The sequence below is a fragment of the Callithrix jacchus genome, chromosome 7, assembly GCF_049354715.1.
Source record: "Callithrix jacchus isolate 240 chromosome 7, calJac240_pri, whole genome shotgun sequence".
Taxonomy (NCBI): Eukaryota; Metazoa; Chordata; class Mammalia; order Primates; family Cebidae; genus Callithrix; species Callithrix jacchus.
The window spans coordinates 18,277,865-18,302,942 of NC_133508.1; the positions used below are offsets into that span (position 1 = coordinate 18,277,865).

The window sequence follows — 25,078 nt, forward strand, 5'->3', positions numbered from 1 at the left end:
CACACTCTGCCCTCCTCCTTAGTTGTCTCGTTGATGGCTTCCTGTCTATAGAGCACATCACAAACCCTAATACTTTCATTCATTCACTGATGTAGCAAATACTTATTTTTATTTGATATATGACACTCGGTAAATGCTGGAGATACAAAAATGCTGGGTAGTCCCTGCTGCTGCATTGTTCTCAATCTACCAAAGAAATGCGCAAATAAAGTCAGTCGACATTGGCGTGATACTGAGCTATGTGGAGAAACACACCAGGAGAAAGTTAGAGGGAGGAGAGGCAGCTGGAAGGTCTTTCCTAGGAAAGCAGCTGCTCAGCTGTGTCTCCAGGGAGGAGCTAAGCAACCAGCTAGATAGGAAGCTCCAAGCAGAAGGAGTTGCAAGTAAAAGGGCTCAGAGACCAGGGAGAAGAATGAGTCTGAATTGATAGAAAAGGGGCCAGAAAGGTGAAAAGCGGCGCCAAGAAGCAGAGGCCAGCCACAGAGCTGGCATCGTGGGAGTCCAAGGAGAAAACCAGTGTGAGGCGGAAGGCGTGGCCAAATACAAGGAGGCAGGTAATACAAGGATAGATGTCTGTTGACTACATAGCCGATGATCTCAGCAGAGAGACTGCTAGGAGCACAGCAGGTGGGGCAGAAGTCAGTCCGTGATAACCTGAGAAATAAATAGGAGTTGAACGCTGTCAACATGTTATGTGGCTTTTGTGGCCTGAGCTGCACCGCCACGCCTCCTCTCTGTTGTGTGTGGGGGATTCATGATGATCTGAGTAGCACACACGGGAAGCATGATTTGGGGTTTCATTTAACATCTTGTGTTTTGTTCTGTAGTACCCCCTCCTCCTGTTGGTTTATATCTAGTATTAGTAGAAATATCTCTTTAAAACTGGTTTCATATTTTGGACTACATCAATTACCCTTGGAATTTATGATCGCTCATTCATTTATACTGCCAGTTTTTCACTTTAGGGAAATAATAGATAATCACCACCGCTAACCTCACCACCCCCACATGCTTACTTACTCCTCAGTGTTTTTTCTACCTTTTTTTTCTATTTTTCTTTTCTTTTTTTTTTTTTAGAGGTAGGGTGTCCCTCTGTTGCCCAGGCTGGAATACAGTGGCATGAAATCAGCTTTTCTTTTACCTGCTGTTCCTTCTGCTTGGCTGCCTCTTCCTCTACCTGGATGGTTGCTAAGCTCCTCCCTGGAGACACAGCTCAGTGGATGCTTTTCTCAGGAAGCCCTTCCAACTTCCTCTCCTCCCTCCAACTTTCTCCGTGTGCCCAGGAAATCTGCAACCTCCACCTCCCGGACTCAGGTGGTCCTGTCACCTCACCCTCCTAAAAGTAGCTGGGATTACAGGTGTGTGCCACCATGTCCAGCTAATTTTTGTATCTTTTGTAGAGACAAGTTCTCACCATGCTGCCCAGGCTGGTCTTGAACTCCTGGGCTCAAGTGATCTGACTGCCTCGGCCTCCCAGAGTGCCAGCATTACAGGCGTGAGCCACCATGCCTGGTCTTACTTTTTCAACTTCTGTTTGTTCTTCACATTTTAGCATTTGGAGCGTCATTTAGCATCTGATACTTTATTCTATAGCATCCCTTCTCTTCTGGATATTTATATTCTTTGTTAAAAAATTTTTATTTCAATAGTTTTTAGGGCACAGTGGTTGTTTTGTCACATGGATTTTAGTGCACCCGAGTAGTGTACATTGTACCTATGTGTAGTTTTTTTATCCCTAGCCCTCCTCCCATCTTCCCCTTTCTGAGTCTCTAAAGTCCATTATATCTACTCTGTACGCCTTTGCATACTCATAGTTTAGCTCCCACTTATAAGTGAGGATATATGGTTCTTGGTTTTCTCCTCCTGTGCTACTTCACTAAGAATAATGGCCTCCAGCTCCTTCCAAGTTGCTTTGTTCCTTCTTATGGCTGAGTAGTAGTCCACCATGTATACACACCACATTTTCTTTATCGACCCATTGGTGGATGAGCACTTATGTTGGTTCCACATCTTTGCAATTGTGAATTGTGCTGCTATAAGTGTGTGTGTGTGTGTGTGTGTGTCTTTTTCATATAGACTTATTTTCCTTTGGGTAGATACCTGGTAGTGGGGTTGCTGGATTGAATGGTGGATCCACTGTCAGTGGAATCTCCATGCTGTTTTCCATAGCATTTGTACTAATTTACATTCCCGTGTTCCCCCTTTTCCCCACATCCTCGCCAGCATCTATTGTTTTTGACTTTTTAATAATGGCCAGTTTTGCCAGAGTAGGGTGGTGTCTCGTTGTGGTTTTAATTTGCATTTCCCTGATGATTAGTGGTGTCAAACATTTTTTCCTATGTTTGTTGGCCAGTTATCTTCTTTTGAGAATTGTCTATTCATGTCCTTTGTTCACTTTTTGATGGGATTATTTTTCTCTTGCTGATTTGTTTGAGTTCCTTGTAGATTCCAGATTCTAGACCTTTGACAGATGCATAAGTTGCAAATATTTTCTCCTATTCTGTGGGTTGTCTGTTCACTCTGCTGATTATTCCTTTTATATTCTTATTAAGGTTACATGAAAGACTTGCTCAGTGTGATCGGAGGCTCCCTCTTGTGGCAGACAGTGGCCAGAAGCCATTCCCAAACTTTCCTTTGCCTGCCTTCAAATACACAGGCTATCAACAGAGACATTTATCTTTCTAGACTTCCAGAAGCCAAGGCTGAGCATGTGACACTTATGGCCAAAAAGATTTAGGCAGCAGTCTTTGAGTAGGGCTTGCCTTTTCAACTACAAAGACAAAGCCTCATTAGGAAAAAGCCCTTTGCTCTCGTCCTTTTCTCTCCTCAACTGTAATGCAGATTGCCCCCAGGGCTGCCACCCTTGGCCGGGGTGAGGAGGAGAACCAGGCACAGAGGACAGCTGGAAGGCACCTGAGGATCAGGTATCTCCCACCCCAAGATGGAGGGTAAGGGAAAGAAAGTCAGGGGCAGGTGTTTTGAACCACATTTGTGACATTTATATAAAAGGAATTTCTCCACAGTGCTGTTTTAAAGGTATTTTAAGCACATCATTTCACAGTGTGACCAGAATAATGCTATTCCTATTCGAAAGCAGTTATTTTAGTGAACAAAAGTTTCATTTTAAAGGTGGGGAAAGGGCATGACTGTAATATAGATTTATTTGGATTTCTGAAAAATATAGACTGCCCAGGCTTCAGTGGAAAAAGCACAAACTATGAGAACAACAATGCAGAGCCTGCTGCAAAAACAAGGAAAGAATTCAGACAGCCCGTGTGAGATCCTCTCTGTACTAAAAACAACCCTGCAGGAAGGCGTCCTGGGTTCAAGTCCCAAGTTGTACACCTACTAGCTGTGTGACCTTAGGCAAATCACTGCAATTTCTCTTTGCCTCATGGTTTCTGTTTGGGGGTGGGGGGAAAGGAATGTGCTCTACAAATACTCAGTTTCTACCATATGCCATTATTATTCCAGGCACAACTGTAAATGAAACAGACAAATGTCTCTGTCCACATGGAGCTTGCTGCCTAGTGAGAGGAGATAGATAAGAACAAGGACTGTGAAATATATGTGGTGTCATATGGTGAAAAGTGGTATGGGAAAAAACAGAGCAAAGAAAGAGGAAGCAGAGAGTAGGGTTAGGAGTGTGGACTGCAGGGAGTGACAGAAAGCCGGAAGCAAAAAGCCGGAAGCCGGAAGCAGAAAGCTGGAAGCCGGAAGCAGAAAGACGGAAGCTGGAAAGCAAAAACCTGAAGCAGGAAGCAGACTAGGTGGGTATCTGGGGGGGGGGATATTCATTAAAGAGTCTTGGTCCAGGCAGAGAACACTGTTAGAGACAAGGCGCCAGAGCATGGCGTGTTCTAGAAATAGCTGGAAGTTCCATACAGCTGGAACACAGTGAGCAAGGAGAGTTGAAAGAGATGAAGTCAGAGAGGCAGTGGGGGCCAGAGTTTTTAATGACTCACCAACCATGGAAAGGACTTCGGCTTTCACTGAGTGAACTGAGGAGTCACGGTGGGAGAGCAACAGGATGGAGTTTCTATTTAAGAAGACCACTCAGCGTGCTGTTTTGAGAATAGATTCTAGAAGGGGGCACTAGTTCTGAGGCAATTACAGCAATTCGGGCAGAGAGGAAAGAGAAGGTCCTTTTTCACCCCACCAATTTGCCATGATGTAATGTGTATGTATGTGAATTTCAAGAGACTGCCTGCATTTATGATACATTATTATTGCCAGTCTATGACCTTTATGCTAAAAACATGCTAGAAGGAAAAAATACAACCAATAAATGCAGTTTTATATGAACTCACAGGCAGTGATAAACACACTTTTCAGCTTTTCAAAGAGTTGACGCCAAATTGATGTCTGATTTAGATCCTACTTAATGGCTCAAGGAAACAGATGAGTGATATCTGTCAAAGCCAACTAAATATGGCCTGAGGACTCCATGCTTCTATATTTGGGTCCTGGCGGACAAACTATAACCTAGCTTAATAGGCAGACAAGATTGAAAACCTAACTTAAGAGTCTGTAACAATAGCTGAGTCTTAGCCAATCCCAGTGGCCACAATTCAACCATTCATAGACTGCTAAGTGTTCAAACTGTGTTCAAATAAGGCAAACGCCAACCTGTAACCAACCCAGCTGTTTCTGTACCTCATTACCGATTTCTGTGTGTCACTTCCTTTTTTTTCTTGTCTACAAATTTGCCCTGACAATGAGACATCCTTGGAGTCTCTCTGAATCTGCTGTGATTCTTGGGGCTGCCTGATTCATGAATCGTTCATTGCTCAATAAAATCCTTTAAATTTAATTTGGCTGAAGTTTCGCTATTAACAGACCAATGACAGGTCACCTCCCTACTTCACTGACTTCTTTATATGACTCAGGAAACTAATGAACATTCTACATCTGGGGAAAAGAAATAACCTGTACCTTTCCTCAACAGGACAATAACACATTCTTATAGCAGCTTGTTCAACACACATGACACATCTATATCAAGTTGTTACACACACACACACACACACACACACACACCCTTGTTTAAATGATGGTTAAACACCTGTGATCCAAAAACTAATCACAAGGTGTCACTAATTTGTTTGCCAGGTTAAAGCTCTAAGATAGAGCTTTAATATCCAATCATTGATAATCGAAGAAATTCTAATTAAAACAAAGAGATACCATTTTCACCCATCAAACTAACAAAAATATAAACATAATAATACTTAATGTTCATGACAAACCCCAACTGATCAGAAACGGATGCTGGGCCCATGGTAAGTACCCACTCCCCCAGTGTAGGCACCCACTCAACCAGGTATCCACCTCTGGAGTCCCTGGAAGGAGGGCCGGGGGCTGGGGACAGAGCACCTGGGACGTGGGCTGTAGCCCTCTCCGCACTTTAATAACTGGTATAGCTATCCCAGCTGAACATCAGCTCTGCCTCACCGTAACCCCTTCATCTCTCCAAATTACAGATTTCATCAGGTCATCCACCTGAAAAGCCTTCAATAGGCCATTCCCCTTTGTTTTCTAGCCCCCCATCTACTTTTTCAGCCTCACATTCACCTCTCCTCAACATACACCCTGAGATCCAGCCTTCCTGAGATTCCTCAGCTTCACAAACCCGTCTTGTTCTTACATCCACAAGCCTTTACATGTGGTGTGAGTGTCTACTTCCCTCCTTGCCTGCTCAAGGAATTTCTACTTATCTTAAGACTCAAAACGGGCACTTGTACCTGCTCAGCCTCCCCTGGCTTCTCTCCCCCGGGGTATCCCCTCTTCATGCCTAGACATATTTTAAGGACAGCATTTATACAGAATAGTCATTACACATGCTGCTTCCCACTCTCTAGATGGTGGACTCCTTGGGATCAAGGACAGATGCTTTCTCGGGACTATGTCCACAGATTCTGAAACTGTGGCTGACCAGGGCAGGGTCTCAGAAAATCTTCAGAGATTCGACAGTTGACGTGCTTTGCCACAAACACTGCAGAGCTGGACCTAGCCCCTGCCTTCCTCAGGAAAGAAGGATGTTTTTATCCAATCAAATTAGGTACCACCTGCCTATCCACCCTGTTGGTGGCCAGGCTCTAAGATAAGAGCACAGGTTTCCTGCAGCATAAATATCCACTGAATGGATGAATGAATCCATTAATAACCTTTTTGACTGTGTGCTAGAGTCCATACTGTGCTGAGAAGCATATTTTCAAATGAAAAGAAAATCATCTTTTTGAGTGAGTCGGGATAGAATCTTTGGATATAGATTCATTCTTTTCTTAGGAGACTTTCTCTTAATGAAACTCATGGTGAATACAGCGGATGTGCTTATTCCCTGGACCTTTTTGAAAGTACAATGCAATCCCACAGATACAGCCTGCACGCAGCAGGAATAAAGGGTGAACCTGTGCCTGTAGGTGTTGGGAGAACACACACACACATAACACACACGCAGGCACACACACAGACACACACACGAAAGGGAAACTGAGTGGTTTAACTCCAACTTGGGTAAAGTAAATAATGAAGTCTCAGCCCACGTTCAGTGGCATGGTTTATGGTTTCTCTTGTAACACGAAAGGGCAGCTTTCTGGAGGTGGCCACCAGAACACACAGCTTCTGCCTTTAAAGCTGGGCACAGACTCTCTGACCCACCCACGCAGACTGGGGCAGCTCCAAGCTCCCAGATTTCGCAAGGACTCCCATGCTGAGAAAGCTCTCCAGGTTATTTTCAAAATTGACCTGAGGCCTGAATTATAGCCAGGGGGGATGCCAGCCCCCTGGAAAGCCCCCTGAAGCTGACATCTCTCCATGCGTAGCTTATTCTGTATTCCTTGTTGCTGCTGCACATCTGAATTCATTATGTTTGACTTCATAATCTGAAGAGATTCAAAGATCTGTGTTGCTCTCTTATCTTTCAGTATATGTGGCTTCTAGGCCAAATTTTATCACTTCTAGGTCTCTCCAAGGCCCTCTGTCCCCAAAAGCCTGTCACATGTGCTCGCCTCCTTCTTCCAAGGTCCCCTAAATGTCCAGAAAGATCGACCTGCATTTCCTATGAGACACACTTCAACTTATCTCTGTTTCACCATCTGGAGTCTAATTCCCATGACGGCAAAGGCCATGAGGAGCATAGCCTTCAGCTCTATGCCCTGGGGCAAGTTACCACTCTGTGACTTGGCTTCTCCTTTGGTAAAATGAGAATATTACCAGTTCTACATAATAACATTGTGGTGAGAATGAATTGAAATCATACAAAGCTGCTGAAACCTAGTGCTTAGTAACAGCTGAATAATTGCTAAACATCCTTGGTCCTATTGAGCTTGACACAAAGCCCCATATATCACAGGGACTCCCATTTGGGTGACTGTTCTCTATCTTAAATATGCAGCATTTCAGCCCTGACTTGAACTGCTTACAAAATGAGGGACAATGCAATAAATCCAAATGTTGATGGAGGACTTTGCCTATTCTGTCTGTGTCTCACCTTAAGATATTTTTTATAACAATGTGGATTGCCTAATGAGACTTCTTAAAAGTTGGTGCACTTCAAAAATAATTACATCATCTCATATCCCAACAACACGACTTTACTTCTGTGAAAGCTGATTGTGTGAACTGGGTGATTCTTGCCATACCCAAATCAAGCAGTCAAGGGACCAGCGGAGGTCGGGGGAAGCACTCGGCACATAGTACCTGCTTCAAAAATTATCCACAAACCGAGCTACTAAAACAATATGCTGTAACCCTAAGATGAGTTTTACGTAGCAGCTGCTGGAATCTCCTGCTACGACTCTAAGACTAGTTTTACTTACCATGGTCACTCACCAGTCAGAGCTTGCCAGCTCCCAAAACCTTCTAGAGTGCCCATGAGCTTTCTTTCAAAATAGTACATAATACTTCTCTTTCTGACAAAACTCCAATATTGTTTGGCTGTGTCCCCACCCACATCTCATCCTTAATTTCCATGCATTGTGGGAGGAACCAATGGGGAGGTAATTGAATCATGGGGGCAGGTCTTTCCTGTGCTATTCTCATGATAGTGAATAAGTCTCATGAGAGTTGATGGTTTTATAATGGGGAGTTTCCCTGCACAAGTTCTCTTCTCTTGTCTGCCACCATGTGAGATGTGCCTTTCACCTTCCACCATGATTGTGAGGTCTCTCCAGCCATGTGGAGCTATGAGTCCATTAAACCTCTTTATTTTGTAAATTGCTCATTCTAGAGTATGTCTTTATCAGCAGCATAAAAACTAGCTAATACAAACTTCCAACCTTCTCTTTGTTCTTCAGGCATACCCAAGACCACCCCTGTCTGTTTGTATGCCCCAAATTGCAATTCTGTGATTCTCAAATCAAACATTTCACTTACAGATTCATCTCTCTCTCTCTCTCTCTCTCTCTCTCACACACACACACACACACACACACACACACATATATTTGAGGGAGGATCTTGCTCTGTTGCCTCAGGCTCAAATGCAGTGGCACAATCATAGCTCACTGCAGCCTTGAACCCCTGGACTCAAGCAATTCTGCTTCAACCTCCCAAGTAGTTGGGACTACATATGTGCCATTATACCTGGCTAATTTTATTTTATGTTTTAATTTTTAGTTTGTAGAGACATGGTCTCATTATGTTCCCCAGGCTGGTCATGAACTCCTGGCCTCAAGCAGTCCTCTTGGCTTGGCATTCCAAAGTGCTGGGGTTACAAGTGTAAGCCACTATGCCTGGACCATCTCTATATTTTATTTTGATTTCAGCATACTTGGTGTCAGAAGTGGGGTCTGAAGCAGATTCACCTTAGAGAGATCAACGGGCCATGGAAATATGGCTTGTGGTACCCAAACTTGGGCCCCCCGTTTCTGTATGTTGCCTCTTTTACCACCTGGTGAGTCTCTCTTGGATTAAACTCTCTTTTTTTTTTCCTTATGTTATTTTATTTTTTGGTTGAGCTTATTTTATTTGGAAATTGATTATGAGAAGTTTTCCCCTTCCTGGTTATGAGATCTCCTGTTTAGGGAGGGTTTTTCCCCCTGGAAAAAGTACATACTCACCAAGAAGGATGATAACTCTTTTCCAGTATGTACTTTATTCTCCAATTCATTTGCACACTTAGAGTTTAATTTGGCTTTTGTTTATTTAGCACTAGACCGAATCACCTCGATAAATTTATTTACAAATGGGCTCTCAAAATTCAAAGGCATGCCAATATAGCTCCTCACTCTGGGACTCCAGCTGGTAGCATATACAAACATTATGGAGATCATTCAAAGGATCTGTTTTTCTGAAAACTAAACCAAAAAAAAATTCACAGCTATAAAATACAGTCCAAATAGGAGGCATATCTCAATTGGTATCTCAAGGCTCCAAAACACATTCAGGACTCAAAGACTGCCTCGCTTCAAAATGCTGTCTCTGAGCTAGCTGAGACTTTCCGGTCCAAAGCCTTTCCCTTCCCTTTCTACACCTCCTCCTCTTTATCTTTCTCTAAGCTAAGCTCTGTTTCTCCAAAACTCCTCAGCTATTCCGTCATACTGATTATTTAAGTAAAGACACTTGGAAACCACAAGATAACAAAGAAAATCATTTTGACCTTTGTGATATTTACTAAAAGCAAAAGATGAAATTCCCATGTAAAAGACACTTTCTCTGTACTAAAAGGAAAGGCAAACTATTATCTCTGAGGACAAGGGATTGAGACCAAGAGAATACTGCCTGGACCTTGTTAGAATAACGCTTACCTTTTGAGCCTCTTCATATAATTCAATCACATTTTCAGAGGTAACAATTCTTTATTCAATCCGGTGTGCTGGTCACTAACTCCAACTGCTTTACCCAAAATGTGCTTCACAGCCTCCATAAGATGACATATTATGGCAAATAAAAAACCTTACAAACCACCTTCCAAATGATGCCTTTTTTCTATTTTACAGTTTCTACTTAATTTCAAGTTGAAAATGCTATCTTCTTCATTTAAAATGATAATTTCATTTCTTGAGATAGAATTTTCCTCTCCAAGCTTTTCAGATTCATATCTCAAGTGTTCAGCTTTTTACACATCTCACTACTTGTGATTTACAGTTCATTACTTTCTGTGCTGCTTCCTTCTTTTTATTTTATTTTATTTTTGAATGGAGCCTCTGTTGCCCAGACTGGAGTGCAGTGCAGTGGCACAAATCTCAGCGCATTGCAACCTCCACCAACTGTGTTCGAGTAATTCTTGTGCCTCAGCCTCTTGAGTAGCTAGAATTATTGGCACTCACAACCACATCCTGCTAATTTTGGTATTTTTAGTGGAGACAGGGTTTCTCCATGTTGGTCAGGCTACTCTCAAACTCCTGACCTCAGGTGATTCACCTGCCTCAGCCTCCCAAAGTGCTGGGATTACAGACATGAGCCACCATGCCCAGCCTATGTTTGACTTTTTATGAAATTACCAAACTCTTTTCCAAAGTAGTTGCACATCGACCTCCATGAATGTCTGATGTAGTGCCAGCAATCTCTAAGCCTCATCTCTCACCTGTGTCTGTTGCCTTCTACACAATTCTAATAAGGTTCACTTTCTCCCCACTTCCCATGTGTCAGTTTAGAGACTCCCATCAATGGTAAGTGAAGAAGAGCCATCACTACAGAACACACTGAGGCTATTTCCCAGGAGGAAATGGCTCATTAGAAATTATATTTATATAAATATATTAGATATATATTAAATATAAATATATTAGAGCACTAAAATATGTATGCAGCCTTTCTGCAAAGTGCAGAAGTTATTTTACATCTGTAGCTTTTGTCTATGATCCATGTGGAAACCATTCTTCTGTGTATGGTGTAATGTAAGAATCTAAACTTATCTTTTTGCTTGCAGAGTTCCCGTTGTGCCAGCACCATTTGGTGGAAACTATCCTCGCTCCACCATCTGGAATTCCTGCCTCTAAATTTGTTGATTAATTTAATTACATTTCATTGGAAAGAATGTGTCAAACTCAATAAAATTACATTTATTAAAAAAACTTATTTGAAAGTTCTACATTTGAAATTGGCCCGAAACACAAGCTCTATTTTTTATTGTTTGTATGGCGAAGACAATATAAAACAATCTTTTTTTTTTTTTTTTTTTTTTTTGAGATGGAGTTTGCTCTGTTACCCAGGCTAGAGTGCAATGGCATGATCTCAGCTCACTGCAACCTCCACCTCCCAGATTCAAGCGATTCTCCTGCTTCAGCCTCCTGAGTAGCCGGGATTACAGGTGTGTACCACCACACCTGGCTAATTTTTGTATTTTTTGGTAGAGATAGGGTTTCCCCCTGCTGGCCAGGCTGGTCTCCAACTCCTGACCTCGTGATCCACCTGCCTTTGCCTCCCAAAGTGCTGGGATTACAGGCATAAGCCACCACACCTGGCCAAAGTTTTTAAAGTTTAAATAACTTTAAAAATGTTATTTATGCCTCATTCTGCCAAAACACACTCTTAAAAAAAGTGGAAGGAATCTTATACAGTGGGCAATATTTAGTAAATGCAGTATTTTCCAGGTTGTTAGAGCTTTTTCCAAGAAACCAGCCCAAGGTTTCCATATGTGAGTAGAAATATACTATAAAATCAAAAATTTTATGTAAAGACTTTTTAGCTTAAAGTATGCCATTTTTATTCAAAAGGATCTTCTAGAAGCTGCCCAGTGTAAACCTGAAAAATACTGAATTTCTGACTTAGAGATGCGTTTTGTAAAAATCATTGTTTTTCTAAAGTTACATTTCTATACACAGTTTCCATCGATCTGTAGCTTTTTCAAAAAGTGTTCAAAACCCTACAGCAGCAAGAGTGCTAACATTGACTGAAGAGATATCTGATCCTTAATCTCTCAAGTTTTTATTTAAAAAAAATTATCCTAAGTACAAATATCATAAGACTTTATACCAGCTTATTATTCAAATTCTTTGTTAATATACAGTTTGCCTTTAAGAAATAATTATAGATATGGGTTTTCAACTCTGCAGGTTTAAATTATCCTCTTCCAATTATAAAATGTTATTTTGTATTTTGTATGCTCACACATAAGCACACAGCTGTAAACTCTGGCTATTTAATCATGTAAATCTCACTGTCTACCCTATAACACAGCATGGTAAAGTGTACCTCCAAAAACCTAGACAAGGCAACAAGACTCCAATCCCAACAAGCTGGTGCTCTAGATTATAGTTGGAGTACAGGGGTGAAAAAGATAGACAAGGCTCCCACCTCCCAGAACTAGAGTCTATTGCATGTATAATATTCCCTAGATAGAGGAAACATAGGTACTTTAGTATCCCCAAAGTGAAAATGGTGTGTTGGATGAACTCCCAGCTCAAAAATACAAAAATATGCCCACAACTTAGTGTGCAAACAGTAAAACCACATTGGCAAAAATAAATATGTAGGATATAGGTGTCCTCCTTAAATAGCAAAGTACCCACAATATTATAAAATACATATTATAGCCATAAAAGATACCTGGGAAACACCAGGTTTTGGAATCACACATTTATTTTATAGATTTAGGAAATAATGGGATATAATCTCGAAAAACATTTGGAATATGAATATAGGTTCTAAAGCCAGCATTCCAACAGAGGTTCCAGCAACCAGTGAGACACTTTAATCATTGGCAAAAATTAATGGTCTCTTTACACTCTCAAATTTTTGGAATGCTACAGTTTAAAAATTATATGGTAGAGAATTTCAGTGTATTTTTCAATAACAACAATAACTAGCAAGATAACAAAAAATGTTTTACGGTGAATGCAAAAGCACAGGTTATGCCCTATAAAATTATCTTTAGAAATAATTATGCCCATGGATATGAGTGTTCCCGAGAATTAATGACTGATTATCTAAAGCATGTACAAATCATTCTTAGTACTTGGTGAAAAATAATAATAAATGTGTTTAAATCTGAGAGCATAGAATAGATGGGACTCAGCTGCTCTGGATAAGCTGAACTCCTAAGTGTATGTAGATAAATATGCTGCAGCAATGACCATCTTCTTAGTGGCAAAGGAAGCTATAAAACAAGGCATCAGGTAAAAAGAGCAGCTTTCTCCTGTTTACCCAAAGCATCAGTGGCTCTTTAAAGGGTTTTTCTTTTTGTCCTGTAAGGAGAGATTACAGAACCCTTGTACCCTTAGATCACAGAACAGCTAAAGACTAGTGACTCTGAAAGGAATCGCTGCACCTGGCAGAAGAGGAGATATATTTCTTTCCTTTTCTTCCTTACATATCCCTTCTGCTGTATCCAAGCCTCTGGTCTCATTATTTCCACTGTTAGCACCTAATATGCCAAAATGTCTGCTTCTCTATAACCACCTCTCCAGATATTTTTCCTGCCTCCACTGGGCAGTCAGGTTTTTTTCTTCTTTCAAATGTATGCTAATACCCGTTGCCTTAAAATAACTGTCTAATAAGGAGACACTGAATTAATATACAAGAGCAGACAACACTACCCCACTAAGAAAGTCTTGATTTATGTTGCAAGGAAACCAACCACCTTTACTTTACCATATGTGTGTGAATGATATCGTCTGCCAAAGGTTGTCTCTTGAGTCATAAAAAGAAACATCCCAGCCTCTTTGTTAAGAGAAGTCTGTCAGGTAAGTAGTAGAGTTATATGAGTGAGACAAAATAAAATTCCACCTCCAACAACCTCCAAAATGAGAGGTAGGCATGCAGACACCATTTCTTCACAAAATCCTGCCCTGTTCTACCCACGCCACAAAGGAAAGGGAAGAGCAGGGCATTTATTTGTGTCCTTCACACTCTCCCTGGCTCTCCTGTCCATGTGGAAAGACACCCGCAGAAGCTCAGGGGTGACTGCAGCTCATACTCTGTGGCCCTCTAGCTGGGTCAGCTGCCCTGGACAATTGCACCTGATAGCTTTTCCAGAGCAGAGCAGCCGGAGAGGTGACAGAGAATGAAAGCACTGGGAAGCAGATGTGAAACCCATTTCCAAACAAGGAAGGCAAGGAGAAAAGCAAGTCACACCAGAAAAGAGATGGAGGAGAAATCCCTCTCAGTCTTAAAAGAGAAGGGTTGCAATTTAAGATGGAATTAGAAAGTAGAAAAAGAACCAGAATGCAAGATTTAAAGCCTCTTTTCAAAGCATTTCGGAAACCAGACTCAAGGCAACTTTAAAGCATTCTAAATGTTTAAAATCAGGACACATATTAGCATTATTACTTCAAAAAGCAAAGACACAACCGTGAAAAAGCTTTTATTGCTCTTGGAAGTAAAATCCAATAGCCTTCATCTATTTGGAGCATGGGGTAGAGAGAAAAGGCGTAGAAGGGTAAAAATCAAGTGTTCTAGAGTTAGGTTTAGTTTTACGGTTCTTTTTTCAAGCTCTAGTTCACGCGCATCTTGAATTTTCTGAAGCCTGTAGTTATGATCCCATTGTGAACATATACAACTAAAAATGTTGAATAAAACATTGTTACAACTTTCAATGTAAGACAGCAGAGAGTAAACAGTGCCTGATTTTCTCTCTTCCAGACTATTTACATTCTTAGGAACAGACACAAGTCTACACAAAATGACAAGCGCACATTTTGATGGCAACCGATCAGCTGCTTCAGAAATTTGTCCAGCTTGGAGAAGAGATATCATTGACAAGAGCAAATATGGAACCACTCTGAGGAATTACTAGGTCTGATGTAAATTTTCACCTCAGCAACAGACCAGGTCCAGGGAGAAAAAAACTAGAGAGGTTTTGATTCTCCTCCCACTGTCTGCCTTTCTTTATCTAAGAATAGGGAGCCTGCCCCAACTGGAAAATCAGGTAGCTTCTCCCACACAGGAAGCGATCTGCTGCCTGAGGCAGAAAGGACTGTTTGGGTACCTCTGTCCCCAGTGCTCATTCATTTCCCTCTTCCTACATCCTCTTGAGATTACGTGTTGATTACATTATATTCTATTGTATTGTATTACATTATACAGCAACACTGAAAGAATGAAAGGAAACAGGAAAGGGAGTCAATCGGCCATTGCACCCTGGCATAGAAAGAGGGTGGTAGATACTGGGACAGCCCAGTGAGCCTAGCCCTCCCAGGATTTTAGATGATATTTGTCAGGTACCATTCCTGGCAGCAGCAGCAGATCAGGGTGACCAGGATCACCTAGGAATAAGGGTACTTCTTACAGTCATGAAACCAAGGCAGGAGAGCAAGAGATAGCTTTGGGGTCTGGTATCTAAAAATTCAAATTAGTAAATTTCATGTTATGTGTATTATATCCCAATTTTTTAAAAGCTCACATTTTAAACATTCAGGGATTTAAGGGTTATATGGCTCTGGTATCCACAATGCTGCAAAAATGGAAATCTTTTAGTCCCCAAGGAAGACAGCAAGAAGTCCTAAGTCCTCCGATCTGATAAGCACAGTGGGCCGGAGGACTCCTCATCTGGGGATATGTAGGTTGAAAACAAACAAAAAAATCATAAAACTTATGAAAATATTCTATAAGGTACGAAGAGACCATTGCTCTTAAAATGCAGAGAAAACTCATACTTTTGAAAAACAGTTAACTGCAAGAAAGAGGAAATCTTTAGAAAACATTCCCTTCATGTTCTCAATGTATTATAAGAAAACACAAAATAACAAATGGAAAGTGAGATGTAAATTGCTACTTAGATGCTTTCTGGGATGGAAACTGATACAGTAAGGTTCAGGCTGAAAGAAAATAATTATAAAGAATAAAAATGTAACCAATTTACTGTTTCAGATAGGGCACAGCAGAGAAGTGACACTTTGGAAAAGTAATTCAGTAACATGGAAGATAAATTTGAGTGAGCTGAGATGGCACCACTGCACTCCAGCCTGGGTGACAGAGCAAGACTCTGTCTCAAAAAAAAAAAAAAAAAAAAGGAAAGGAAAGGAAAGGAAAAAAGATAAAGCTGTGATAAGAGAACCCAGGTATGAAAAGTAAAAATTGTGGCCGAGAGTGGTGGTTCATGCTTGCAATCCCAGAACTTTGGGAGGTCGAGGTGGACAGATCACCTGAGGTCATGAGTTCAAGACCAGTTTGGGCAACATGATGAAACCGCCATCTCTACTAAAATACTAAAAACAGAAAAAATTAGCTGGGTGCAGTGGTGCACACCTGTAATCCCAGCTACTCAGGCAGCAGAGGCAGGAGAATCACTTGAACCCAGGAGGCAGAGGTGGCAGTGAGCTGAGATTGCACCACTGCACTCTAGCCTGGTCAACATGAGCGAAATTCCATCTCAAAAAAAAAAAAAAGTCTCCTTAAAATAAAAACTTTCATGAACAACAACAACAAAAAATTGTGCCCTTAAATATTTAAAGTTTCACAACTATAATACATATTCCTATGCTAAAAATAGTAGACTTCTGCAAATAGATACTAAGCTTATGACCAAGAAAAAAATAAAAACAACTGAAGAAATGGGGAGGGGATCATTTAAAATGATAAATTCTAAGCACTGAAAAGAGAATCTAAATAGTACTAGGTTGTTAAGCAATAACTCAATTCAAATAAAAACAATTTTTCATATGAAAAAGTATATAATAAAGTAATAATTACTAACTGAAAAGCCCACCACTTTGCTACAAGACCTTCATAACTATATAGATTAATTTAACGAATATTAAAATTTTTTTATAAATTTTGAGATGGAGTCTTGCTCTGCTGAGGCTGGAGTGCAGTGGTGCAATCTCAGCTCACTGCAACCTCCACCTCCCATGTTCAAGTGATTCTCTGCCTCAGCCTCCTGAGTAGCTGGGATTACAGATGGCTGCCACCGCACCTGGCTAATTTTTGTATTTTTAGTAGAGAAAGAGTTTCACCATGTTGGCCAGGCTGGTCTCAAACTCCTGACCTGAAGTAATCTGCCTGCCTCGGCCTCCCAAAGCACTGGGATTACAGGCCTGAGCCACCTTGCCCAGCCTAGCTTGAGGATTTCCCAAAGCACTGGGATTTCCCAAAGCACTGCTCGGCCTCCCAAAGCACTGGGATTACAGGCCTGAGCCACCTTGCCCAGCCTAGCTTGAGAATTTCTACTCAGCTTTAGCAATTAGCAAGTACGGGCAAGCCAAAGTCCTTCTGCAGATAAAAAAGACCACAGGAAAGGGAGAGAAAGGCCACTAAGAGAAATAGCAGGGGCCGGGCGTGGTGGCTCAAGCCTGTAATCCCAGCACTTTGGGAGGCCGAGGTGGGTGGATCACGAGGTCAACAGATCGAGACCATCCTGGTCAACATGGTGAAACCCCGTCTCTACTAAAAATACAAAACATTAGCTGGACATGATGGCGCATGCCTGTAATCCCAGCTACTCAGGAGGCTGAGGCAGGAGAATTGCCTGAATCCAAGAGGCGGAGGTTGCGGTGAGCCGAGATCGCGCCATTGCACTCCAGCCTGGGTAACAAGAGCAAAACTCCGTCTCAAAAAAAAAAAAAAGAAAGAAATAGCAGGTGAACCTCTCTAGAAAAACAAAGATGTCAAGGTGAGGTCCCCTATCTCTGGTAAACCCCTGTTTCAATAATCTGAGATGGACCAATGAAACAGACACCAACAAACCAGGACATTCAAAGAATAACAGTAGCTGCTGTCCAGGAAGTCACAGGCTGCCACACAAATCCCAAATCACCATTATAGATGTTTAAAACCAAAATGGACAGCTGCCACCAAAAGGTGCCAAATCATAGCTGAGACATGGATGTTCCCATGGAACTCCAAATTAGCTAGTGTCAGAAGCTTATGCTGATCATTTCATTATTCTCACAACACTTCAACCCCTCATTTCTAATGATTATATACAATTTAGAATGTATTTTTAAAAATCTAAACACTATATATAGAAACTGAAGAAATGGGTCCAAAGCTGCATTCAATGGAAAATTCATAGTATTAAAATATTTTTGTTACAAAAAAGGAAAGAATAACATAAATAAATCAAGTATTCATTTCAAGACAGTAAGTCAAAAAAATAGAATATTTTCAAAGATAAAAGTAACACAAAGGAAATAGAACATGGAAATATATATGAATTGAGACATAAGTCCAAGAGGTAGTTATTTAAAAAACAAGCAAATCATTGAAAACCGAAAACTTATTAGCAAAAGAAAGGATCCACTGTAATGGTGTTATATTTTGAAAACTAGTAGTTTATTTTTCTCTTTTGCCTTTCTGAGTATATGACCTTCCCCTAGTCAACTTGAAACATCTTTGCAGGGAGGAAGGAGAGATTAAGACATTTTCCTGAAAGAATGCAGAGAGAGAAAATAAGGTAATAATCCACTTTAGACAAGTAAAATAGAATTTTCTGCTATATTCCAAATTCTTTTCACTCTCCCACTTTAGCACATTAACCATCTTACCTGGAAGACACAGCTCCTTGAATATTCCCAGTCTTTTTCCCCTGGTCCTCACGATTTATCATTAAGGCTTGAATTTGAATTACACCTGGAGGTTTGCATCAGGGCAAATAGAATATGAAACAGAATAGGGAAGCCTGCACATTTCTATAATTGAGTCAGTAAGGGGAGAAGAGAAAAAAAGAAAACGTTTTGGCTTGTAGAGGGAGAAAGATGGGGGCGATAAAAATCTAGTGACAAGAGTAATAACAAGGACAGAAGGGCTTTGCTTCCTCCTCCAATGAGGATTTTGAAATACATCACTTCTTGAGCAATACCCCATCCTGAGATAAACAAGTGTAGGGTCACATCTACTTGGTGGAGCAAGTAGAGGGAGGCCCTGACGTTTAGTTTTCTGAATGAATTTTGGTTCTTATATGTTTAGATGAGGCCCAGAAATAGGTGAGAGGCTGGCTGTGAAGCTAGCTAGCAACAGCTGAGTGAGTGGCATCATAGCAAATGTCACAGAGAGACAACCCAAGATAGGACCAAAAGAGAATCTCTGCCAGATCCCTGAAAGGTAACATCAGTAGGATCTCAGGTTAGGCCAAGACAGCTAGGAGCACCACCAGATGCATCACCTGAGGGAAAAGAAAGAGCCACAAGCTGCAGATCTTATCATTGACTCTCAACAGGGCGCCTGGCCACCAGATGGAAAAGGATGAACGTCATCCTGTAGATTAGAATGAAAAGAAACTGTGATCATGAGCTCCAACCCTTGACCACTGCATCACCTAAGGTGCCCTCCCTAATATACCTGAATGTCATTTTTTTTTTCTTCTTTTGAGACAGAGTCTTGGCTGGCCACACAGGCTGGAGTCCAGTGTCACAATCTTGGCTCACTGCAACCTGCCCTTCGCGGGTTCAAGCGATTCTCGCATCTCAGCCTCCTGAGTAGCTGGGACTACAGGTGCGTGCCCCCATGCCCAGCTAATTTTTGTATCCTTTAGTAGAGACAGGGTTTCACCATGTTAGCTAGGCTGGTGTCAAACCCCTGACTTCAAGTGATCTGCCCGCCTCTGCCTCCCAAAGTGCTGGAGTCACAGGCATGTGCCACTGCGCCCAGCCTACTTGAATGGCATCTTAAAGTGAGAAGAGATGGTAGAAGCAATCTGAGAGCCTCGGCATTTGTTCTCAGAAAGAATAAATCTTGCCAGAAAGAGTCTCTTAAATTGTCACATCTAAGCTTTCACCTGGATCGAATGTTTTGAACACACACACACACACACACACACACACCATCTTTCCCAGCACCTATGACAGGCAACACAGTGGGAGAGTACATGTGTGGGATTCTGCATTTCCCTGGCCTGGCTTTCACTCCAGACTCCACAATGTGTTAACTCCATGACTGTGGGCAATGTACTTAATCTTTTTGCTTCAATTTCCTCATCTATAAAAATTAGGGTAACAATAGTTTCTCTTAGTATTTTTTTAAGGATTAAATGAATTAAAGAAAAAGTGCTTATTCCCAATAGCAAAGTCATAGAATCAACCTAAGTGTCTCTTAACAGAGGACTGGATAGAGAAAATGTGGTATATATACCTACCACATACTACAACTCGGTCAGAAGAAAAGAATGATTTAACATACTTTGCGGCAACAGGGATGGCACTGGAGGCCATTCTTTTAAATGAAATAACTCAGAAACAGAAAATCAAATACCATGTTTTTTTGTAAATAGGGGCTCAATCATGGGTACACATAGACACAGACTGTGGAATATTAAACACTGGAGACAGGTGGGAGAGTGAGGTGAGAGATGAGAAATTATCCATTGGGTACAATGAGTAGACCCTGTTTGGGTGATGGTTTCACTAAAATGCCGACTTCACCCTGAGGCAATATATCCATGTAGCAAAAATGCACTTTACCACCAAAGCTATCTCAAAAAATTTTTAAATTAAAAATGTCAAGTGCTTAGATCAGTGTCTGCCTCATAAGAAGAGTTCATTCAGTGTTGGCTCTCCTTATTGCTATCAACATCATTGCTGGGGGGCTCATGGGGGAATGTCAGACCAGCTCCAGAAAAATGAAGGGATTACAATTTCTCTATACAATCAAGGAGTATGGAGGGTTAAAATTTGCACCCCTGCTCCATAAATAATCAAAATCATAAATGATAAAGGGGACATCATTGTCAAAAGACGAAGAGGCTTTTACAAACACAGAAGAATGGTATAAATTTTAAACTGCTTAATAAAAAGGGCCTTGTTCAGAATTATGAGTTAGGTATATTAGCCCAAGTATGCCAAGTATGTCAAAAGAAACTGAAAAATTCGTCAAAGAATTACCTCTAAAAACGACCTGAGATCAAATCACTGAATGAGTACATTCTTTCAAACTTTCCCAAAGGGGCAACCCTAGAATGGGTAATAGCCACGGGACTTGGGAAAAGATGGAATGCTTCCCAGTTCATCAAGAAAGCTAGGCTACCTATAGTAAACCAATCTGAAGAGAATAAAACTATAGGACACTATTTTTCTCAAAAGCTTTTGTTATTTCAGGAGGTCCGAGTGCCTCTAATATGCTGTGAAATTGCACTGAAGGGGTGGCAGCTGTGGTGTTCCTCACTTCAGGGTTTCTTCCAGCTATTTCCAGACCCTTCTTTAGAGCCTTGCTGGGGCTGCCTGGAGTCGTACCATCAGATTAAGGTGGATCCAAGAGCCAAGGATATAGAGAAGCATGCACAGAAGAAAAAGGATTTGCAAGAGATAAAAAGAGGAAAAGAGACCGTATAGAAGATTGCAATCATAACAGCAATGCTAAGGCAGAAAGCAGTACATTCTGCTTGTGAAAATGTAAATTGATTCAACCCTTTGAGGAAGCAACTGACAATGTGACTTAGAACCTAAAGAGTACATACTCTGACTTAATAATCCCAACTTCCACCAGTCCATCCTGGGCAATTAATTTGAAATGAAGATAAAGATTTACAGACAAGGATGCACTTCATAGAATTACTGACGGCAAACAAAATGAAACAAAAACAAAAAGCAACCTAAATGTCTGAAAATGGAAACTGTTAAATAGTTTATGGCACGTTCAGATGATAAATTATGGAACAACCCAAAGCAATGTTTTTGTGGGGGGAAAGAAACGTAATGACAGGTGTAGGTCTATGATTTTTTACAAAACAAAAGTCAGAACATAAACTACAATGTATAATCTCAGCTCTATTTTTCAAACATATGTATATAGAAAAGACTATTGGAAGAAATACCGGCCAAAACCAACCTGAATATGGTCTCTGGGAGGTAAGGACTCTGAACGAGTAACATTTTATTTTACACAGTTCTATTTTCTAACTTTCTGCACAAAGCCGTATTACTTTTACAATCTGAAACAAAAACAATGACTGCCTATGAATAAATACACAAAGGAAGGATAAGAAAAAAAATTAAGCCTCCAATCACTAAGGGCAAAATCATTCCTAGCACACAGAACAAACCTGAATCTTAACACGAGTGCACTTTAAAGCATTGAAAACAAAAAGCAAACCAACCAAATCCCTCCGTAAAGACAGGCTGAGCTGCCTCTCTCGGGGGATTTTCAACCCAGCGTCGTGGAGAGGGAAACTCAGCACCCATTTTTCAAATGCAGCTGTTGGAGGATTCCCCCTTGATTCAAAAACCATCCATATCGAGGGAAAGGCTTAGAGGGCTGAGAGTGTGAAGAGTGCAGCCCCCCCACCCCCAACAGCCCTCTCCAAACACGCACACACTCAAGCTTAATCGCGTCGTCCCAGTCTGCCCACTCCAAGCGAGTCCAAGCCGGTGCAGCCACGCCCCGCGCCCGGCTCGCAGCCCCCTAGCCTCATTCCGCCGGCGCTGGGCGCCAGCTGTACCTGTTCGTGGCGCGCGGTACCGCGGTCGCCGGGCTCCGGAGCGTCCTCAGCGCTGCGGGAGTGCCGTGGGTGCCTTCCTTGCTTTCATCCACCACGATCCTGCACAGCCGGGGAGAAAACTTAAGTTGCTACACCCCGTCGGGAGCCGCTAGCTGACAGGCTGAGCGTAGTCCTCCAAGCCTGGCGGGGAGATCTCGGGCTCCCCGGCTCCCCGGCCAGATCCCCAATCCCAGAGTTGGAAGAGCCTTAGGGCAGGAAGGAAGAGACAGCAAGGACCAGAATGGGGAGCCTGGGATCCTGATGGGGAACCCGACGGCAGGTCCCGCTCCGCAGCTGCCTCGCCCACAGCGATGAGCGCTGGAGCCCCCGCAGCCCTGACCGGTCGGTCCCTCTGCTCCCCAGGCGCTGCCCAGCGCTCCAAGGGTCGGCTCCCTGCGACCTCCTCCCCCACTCCTCTCTCAGGCCGTCGCCGCCCGTCGGCTGCTCCCAGCAGCGGCCAAAAGTCTCCGCGCCCAAGCGGAGGCAAAGAGCTGCTTGGGGTCCGGGGACGCCCGGCGCGCGGTTCGCGGCGCGCGGCGGCAGGAGGGTTACCTGGCGCGGGCGGGCGCGTCTGCGGGGCACCAGAGCAGGCGCAGCAGCAGCAGCAGCAGCAGGCTGGGGAGCAGGGCGAGCAGCGCGCCCCCCGGCCGCATCCTGAGCCACAGGCGCCGCCGCCGCCGCTGCTGCCGGGGCGAAGCGCAGCCCGGGCGGCGCCGACTCGCGGCTCCCGCCGCCGCCGCCACCGCCGCCGTGGCCGCAGCCCCGCGCACCCGCAACGTTCACAGGCGGCGGCTAGTGGCGCCCCCAGCCCAGCCGGCGAAATCTCCGCGCGGGCGGAGGCAGAAGCCGCGTCCGGGCTCGCTTCGGGCTCCCACCCCGGCCCTGGCCGGCGGAGCTCCGCGCTCGGCTGGCAGATGACGATTCGCCGAGCTCGCCGCCTGTCCTCCCGGAGGCGCTCCGAGCTGCTGCGGGCTCCGGTCGTCGCTGCCACTGCTGCTGCCGCCGCCGCCGCGCGGGGTCACCTGAAGGTTGGGGCGCGGAAGCTCAACTCCGTGCTGATTGGGCTCCAACTTTTCTGCGCCCTCGCCTCGCCCGAGTGCCCGCGCGTCCCCCGGAAGCCCACGCAGCCCACCCAGCCACACTACAACTCTGCCTGCAGAGAGGAGGGGAGAAAGGGGCCGCTTCAAAAACTTTCAAAACTGTGCAGTCGCTCCGCCAGATCCTCCCACTCAGGAAGAAAGCTGGGGACTGGGGAATTGCTGGGTGGATCATGACACTGAACAGAAGCAGTAACCTGTGCTTACTTCACCTAGATTCAGAGGGACAGCCAACTGGTATTAGGGACTAGGAGGCTTTTAGGCGTGAGCACATGGCTGCCCACAGGCCGATTTAGCCCCTGCCTGTGTTTGCAAATAGTTTTATCGGAAAATCTCCATGCCCATGACTTTGTATGATTCATGTCTGTACATGCCTGTGTGAGCTAGGGCTGCGAGGGCAGAATTCAGTAGTGGTGACAGAGGTGGCATAACCCATAAAGCCTGAAAAAATTGCCATTTGAAGCTTTCCAGAAAACGTTTGCATACTGCTCATAAATAAGCAAGAGGACATTAGCTTGAAGTTGTCTCTGTACTTTGAGTCCCCACCTAACAATGGAAACCTACCTTAGGCTGTAATGAACAGGGGGCTCCTGGCCAATCACATGCAGCCAACTCATTACATCAGGCCCGATAAGGCAGCCTGCGTGGCTACAGCCAATCAATTTCTCTACTGTGCTCTGACTTTGGCCTATCAGGCTTTGTTGCTTACAGCACTGGGTGGAACTCACTGGACCCCCTCTGGTTGTCAGTGCTGCCCAATTCATGAATCCTTTGCTAAAATAAATTGTGCTAAATTTAATTTGTCTGATGTTTTTCTTTTAACACTGCTATGGGTTGAATGTTTGTGTCTCTAAAAAATTCATATGTTGAAACCCTAATGCCCAATGTGATGTGGTGGTTATTTGGAGCTGGGGCCTTTGGAGCCTCATGGGGTGGAGGCTTCCTGGTGGATGGAACTAGTTACCTCATAAGAGCAGGCCACAGAGAATTTGCCTCCTCTCTCTGCTCTGTGCAGTGTAAGACACAGCAAGAGGGCAGCTTTCTGCCAAGCAGGAAGAGGACTCTCACCAGAACTTGACCATGCTGGCGCACTGATCTTGGGCTTCTCACCCTCCAGAACTGTGAAAAATAAATTTCTGTTCTTTTGGTCACCCAGCCTATGGTATTCTTCTTGTGGCCACCAGAACGAAACCACCATCTAGATCATATTGGTTAGTATCTCATTTACAGGTATCTCATCTATTGCAAGAGAGTGATCCAATGACGCTATGAAACAGACTGGCTCTCCAATTATTTATTTAGAAGTGAGTCTCAATTCTTTATACCCTAAACTATCCTGACTGCCCAAGCCCCCACTTAGCCACTTCCCTAGGTTTTAATTCCATTGTGGTTAGATGCGGGCTTATAAAACTATTCACTGTTAATTTTGTATAGATTTGAGAGTTTTTCAAAGCAACTCTTGGATTCCACCATCTTGGGAGTACCTTGATACAATCTTTTGAAATGATTTCAATTTTGAAAAGGCTTTGATAAGTTCACTTTCCCAAGCAACAAAAATATTGTATTTCAGCTGACTTCTCTGGTCTTCACCTGAAAGAGGCCAAAGTGAGAGCCATTTCAGAGCAAGCAGGCCAGACAGCTAAATAAAGCTGTCACCAGAGATGCCATTGCAAGAAAACACATGTCAAGA

The 25,078-nt window shown here is 43.0% G+C and overlaps 1 protein-coding gene across 4 annotated transcripts in view; it reads right to left on the reverse strand.

The window, feature by feature from the left end:
• Positions 1-25,078, reverse strand: part of ST8SIA6 (ST8 alpha-N-acetyl-neuraminide alpha-2,8-sialyltransferase 6) — a 149,406-nt gene that overhangs the window by 116,949 nt on the left and 7,379 nt on the right. For 3 of the 4 annotated variants that reach the window (XM_035306878.3, XM_035306877.3, XM_054258486.2), the window contains exons 1-2: positions 22,844-23,286; positions 22,253-22,351 (exon numbers count right to left, since the gene is read on the reverse strand). In XM_035306878.3, the coding sequence (XP_035162769.1) occupies positions 22,253-22,351; positions 22,844-22,944 (200 nt within the window). In that variant the 5' untranslated portion in view covers positions 22,945-23,286. Of the gene's footprint in view, positions 1-22,252; positions 22,352-22,843; positions 23,287-25,078 lie in introns of those variants that run through there. The other variant, XM_078329547.1, reaches the window with a different exon arrangement.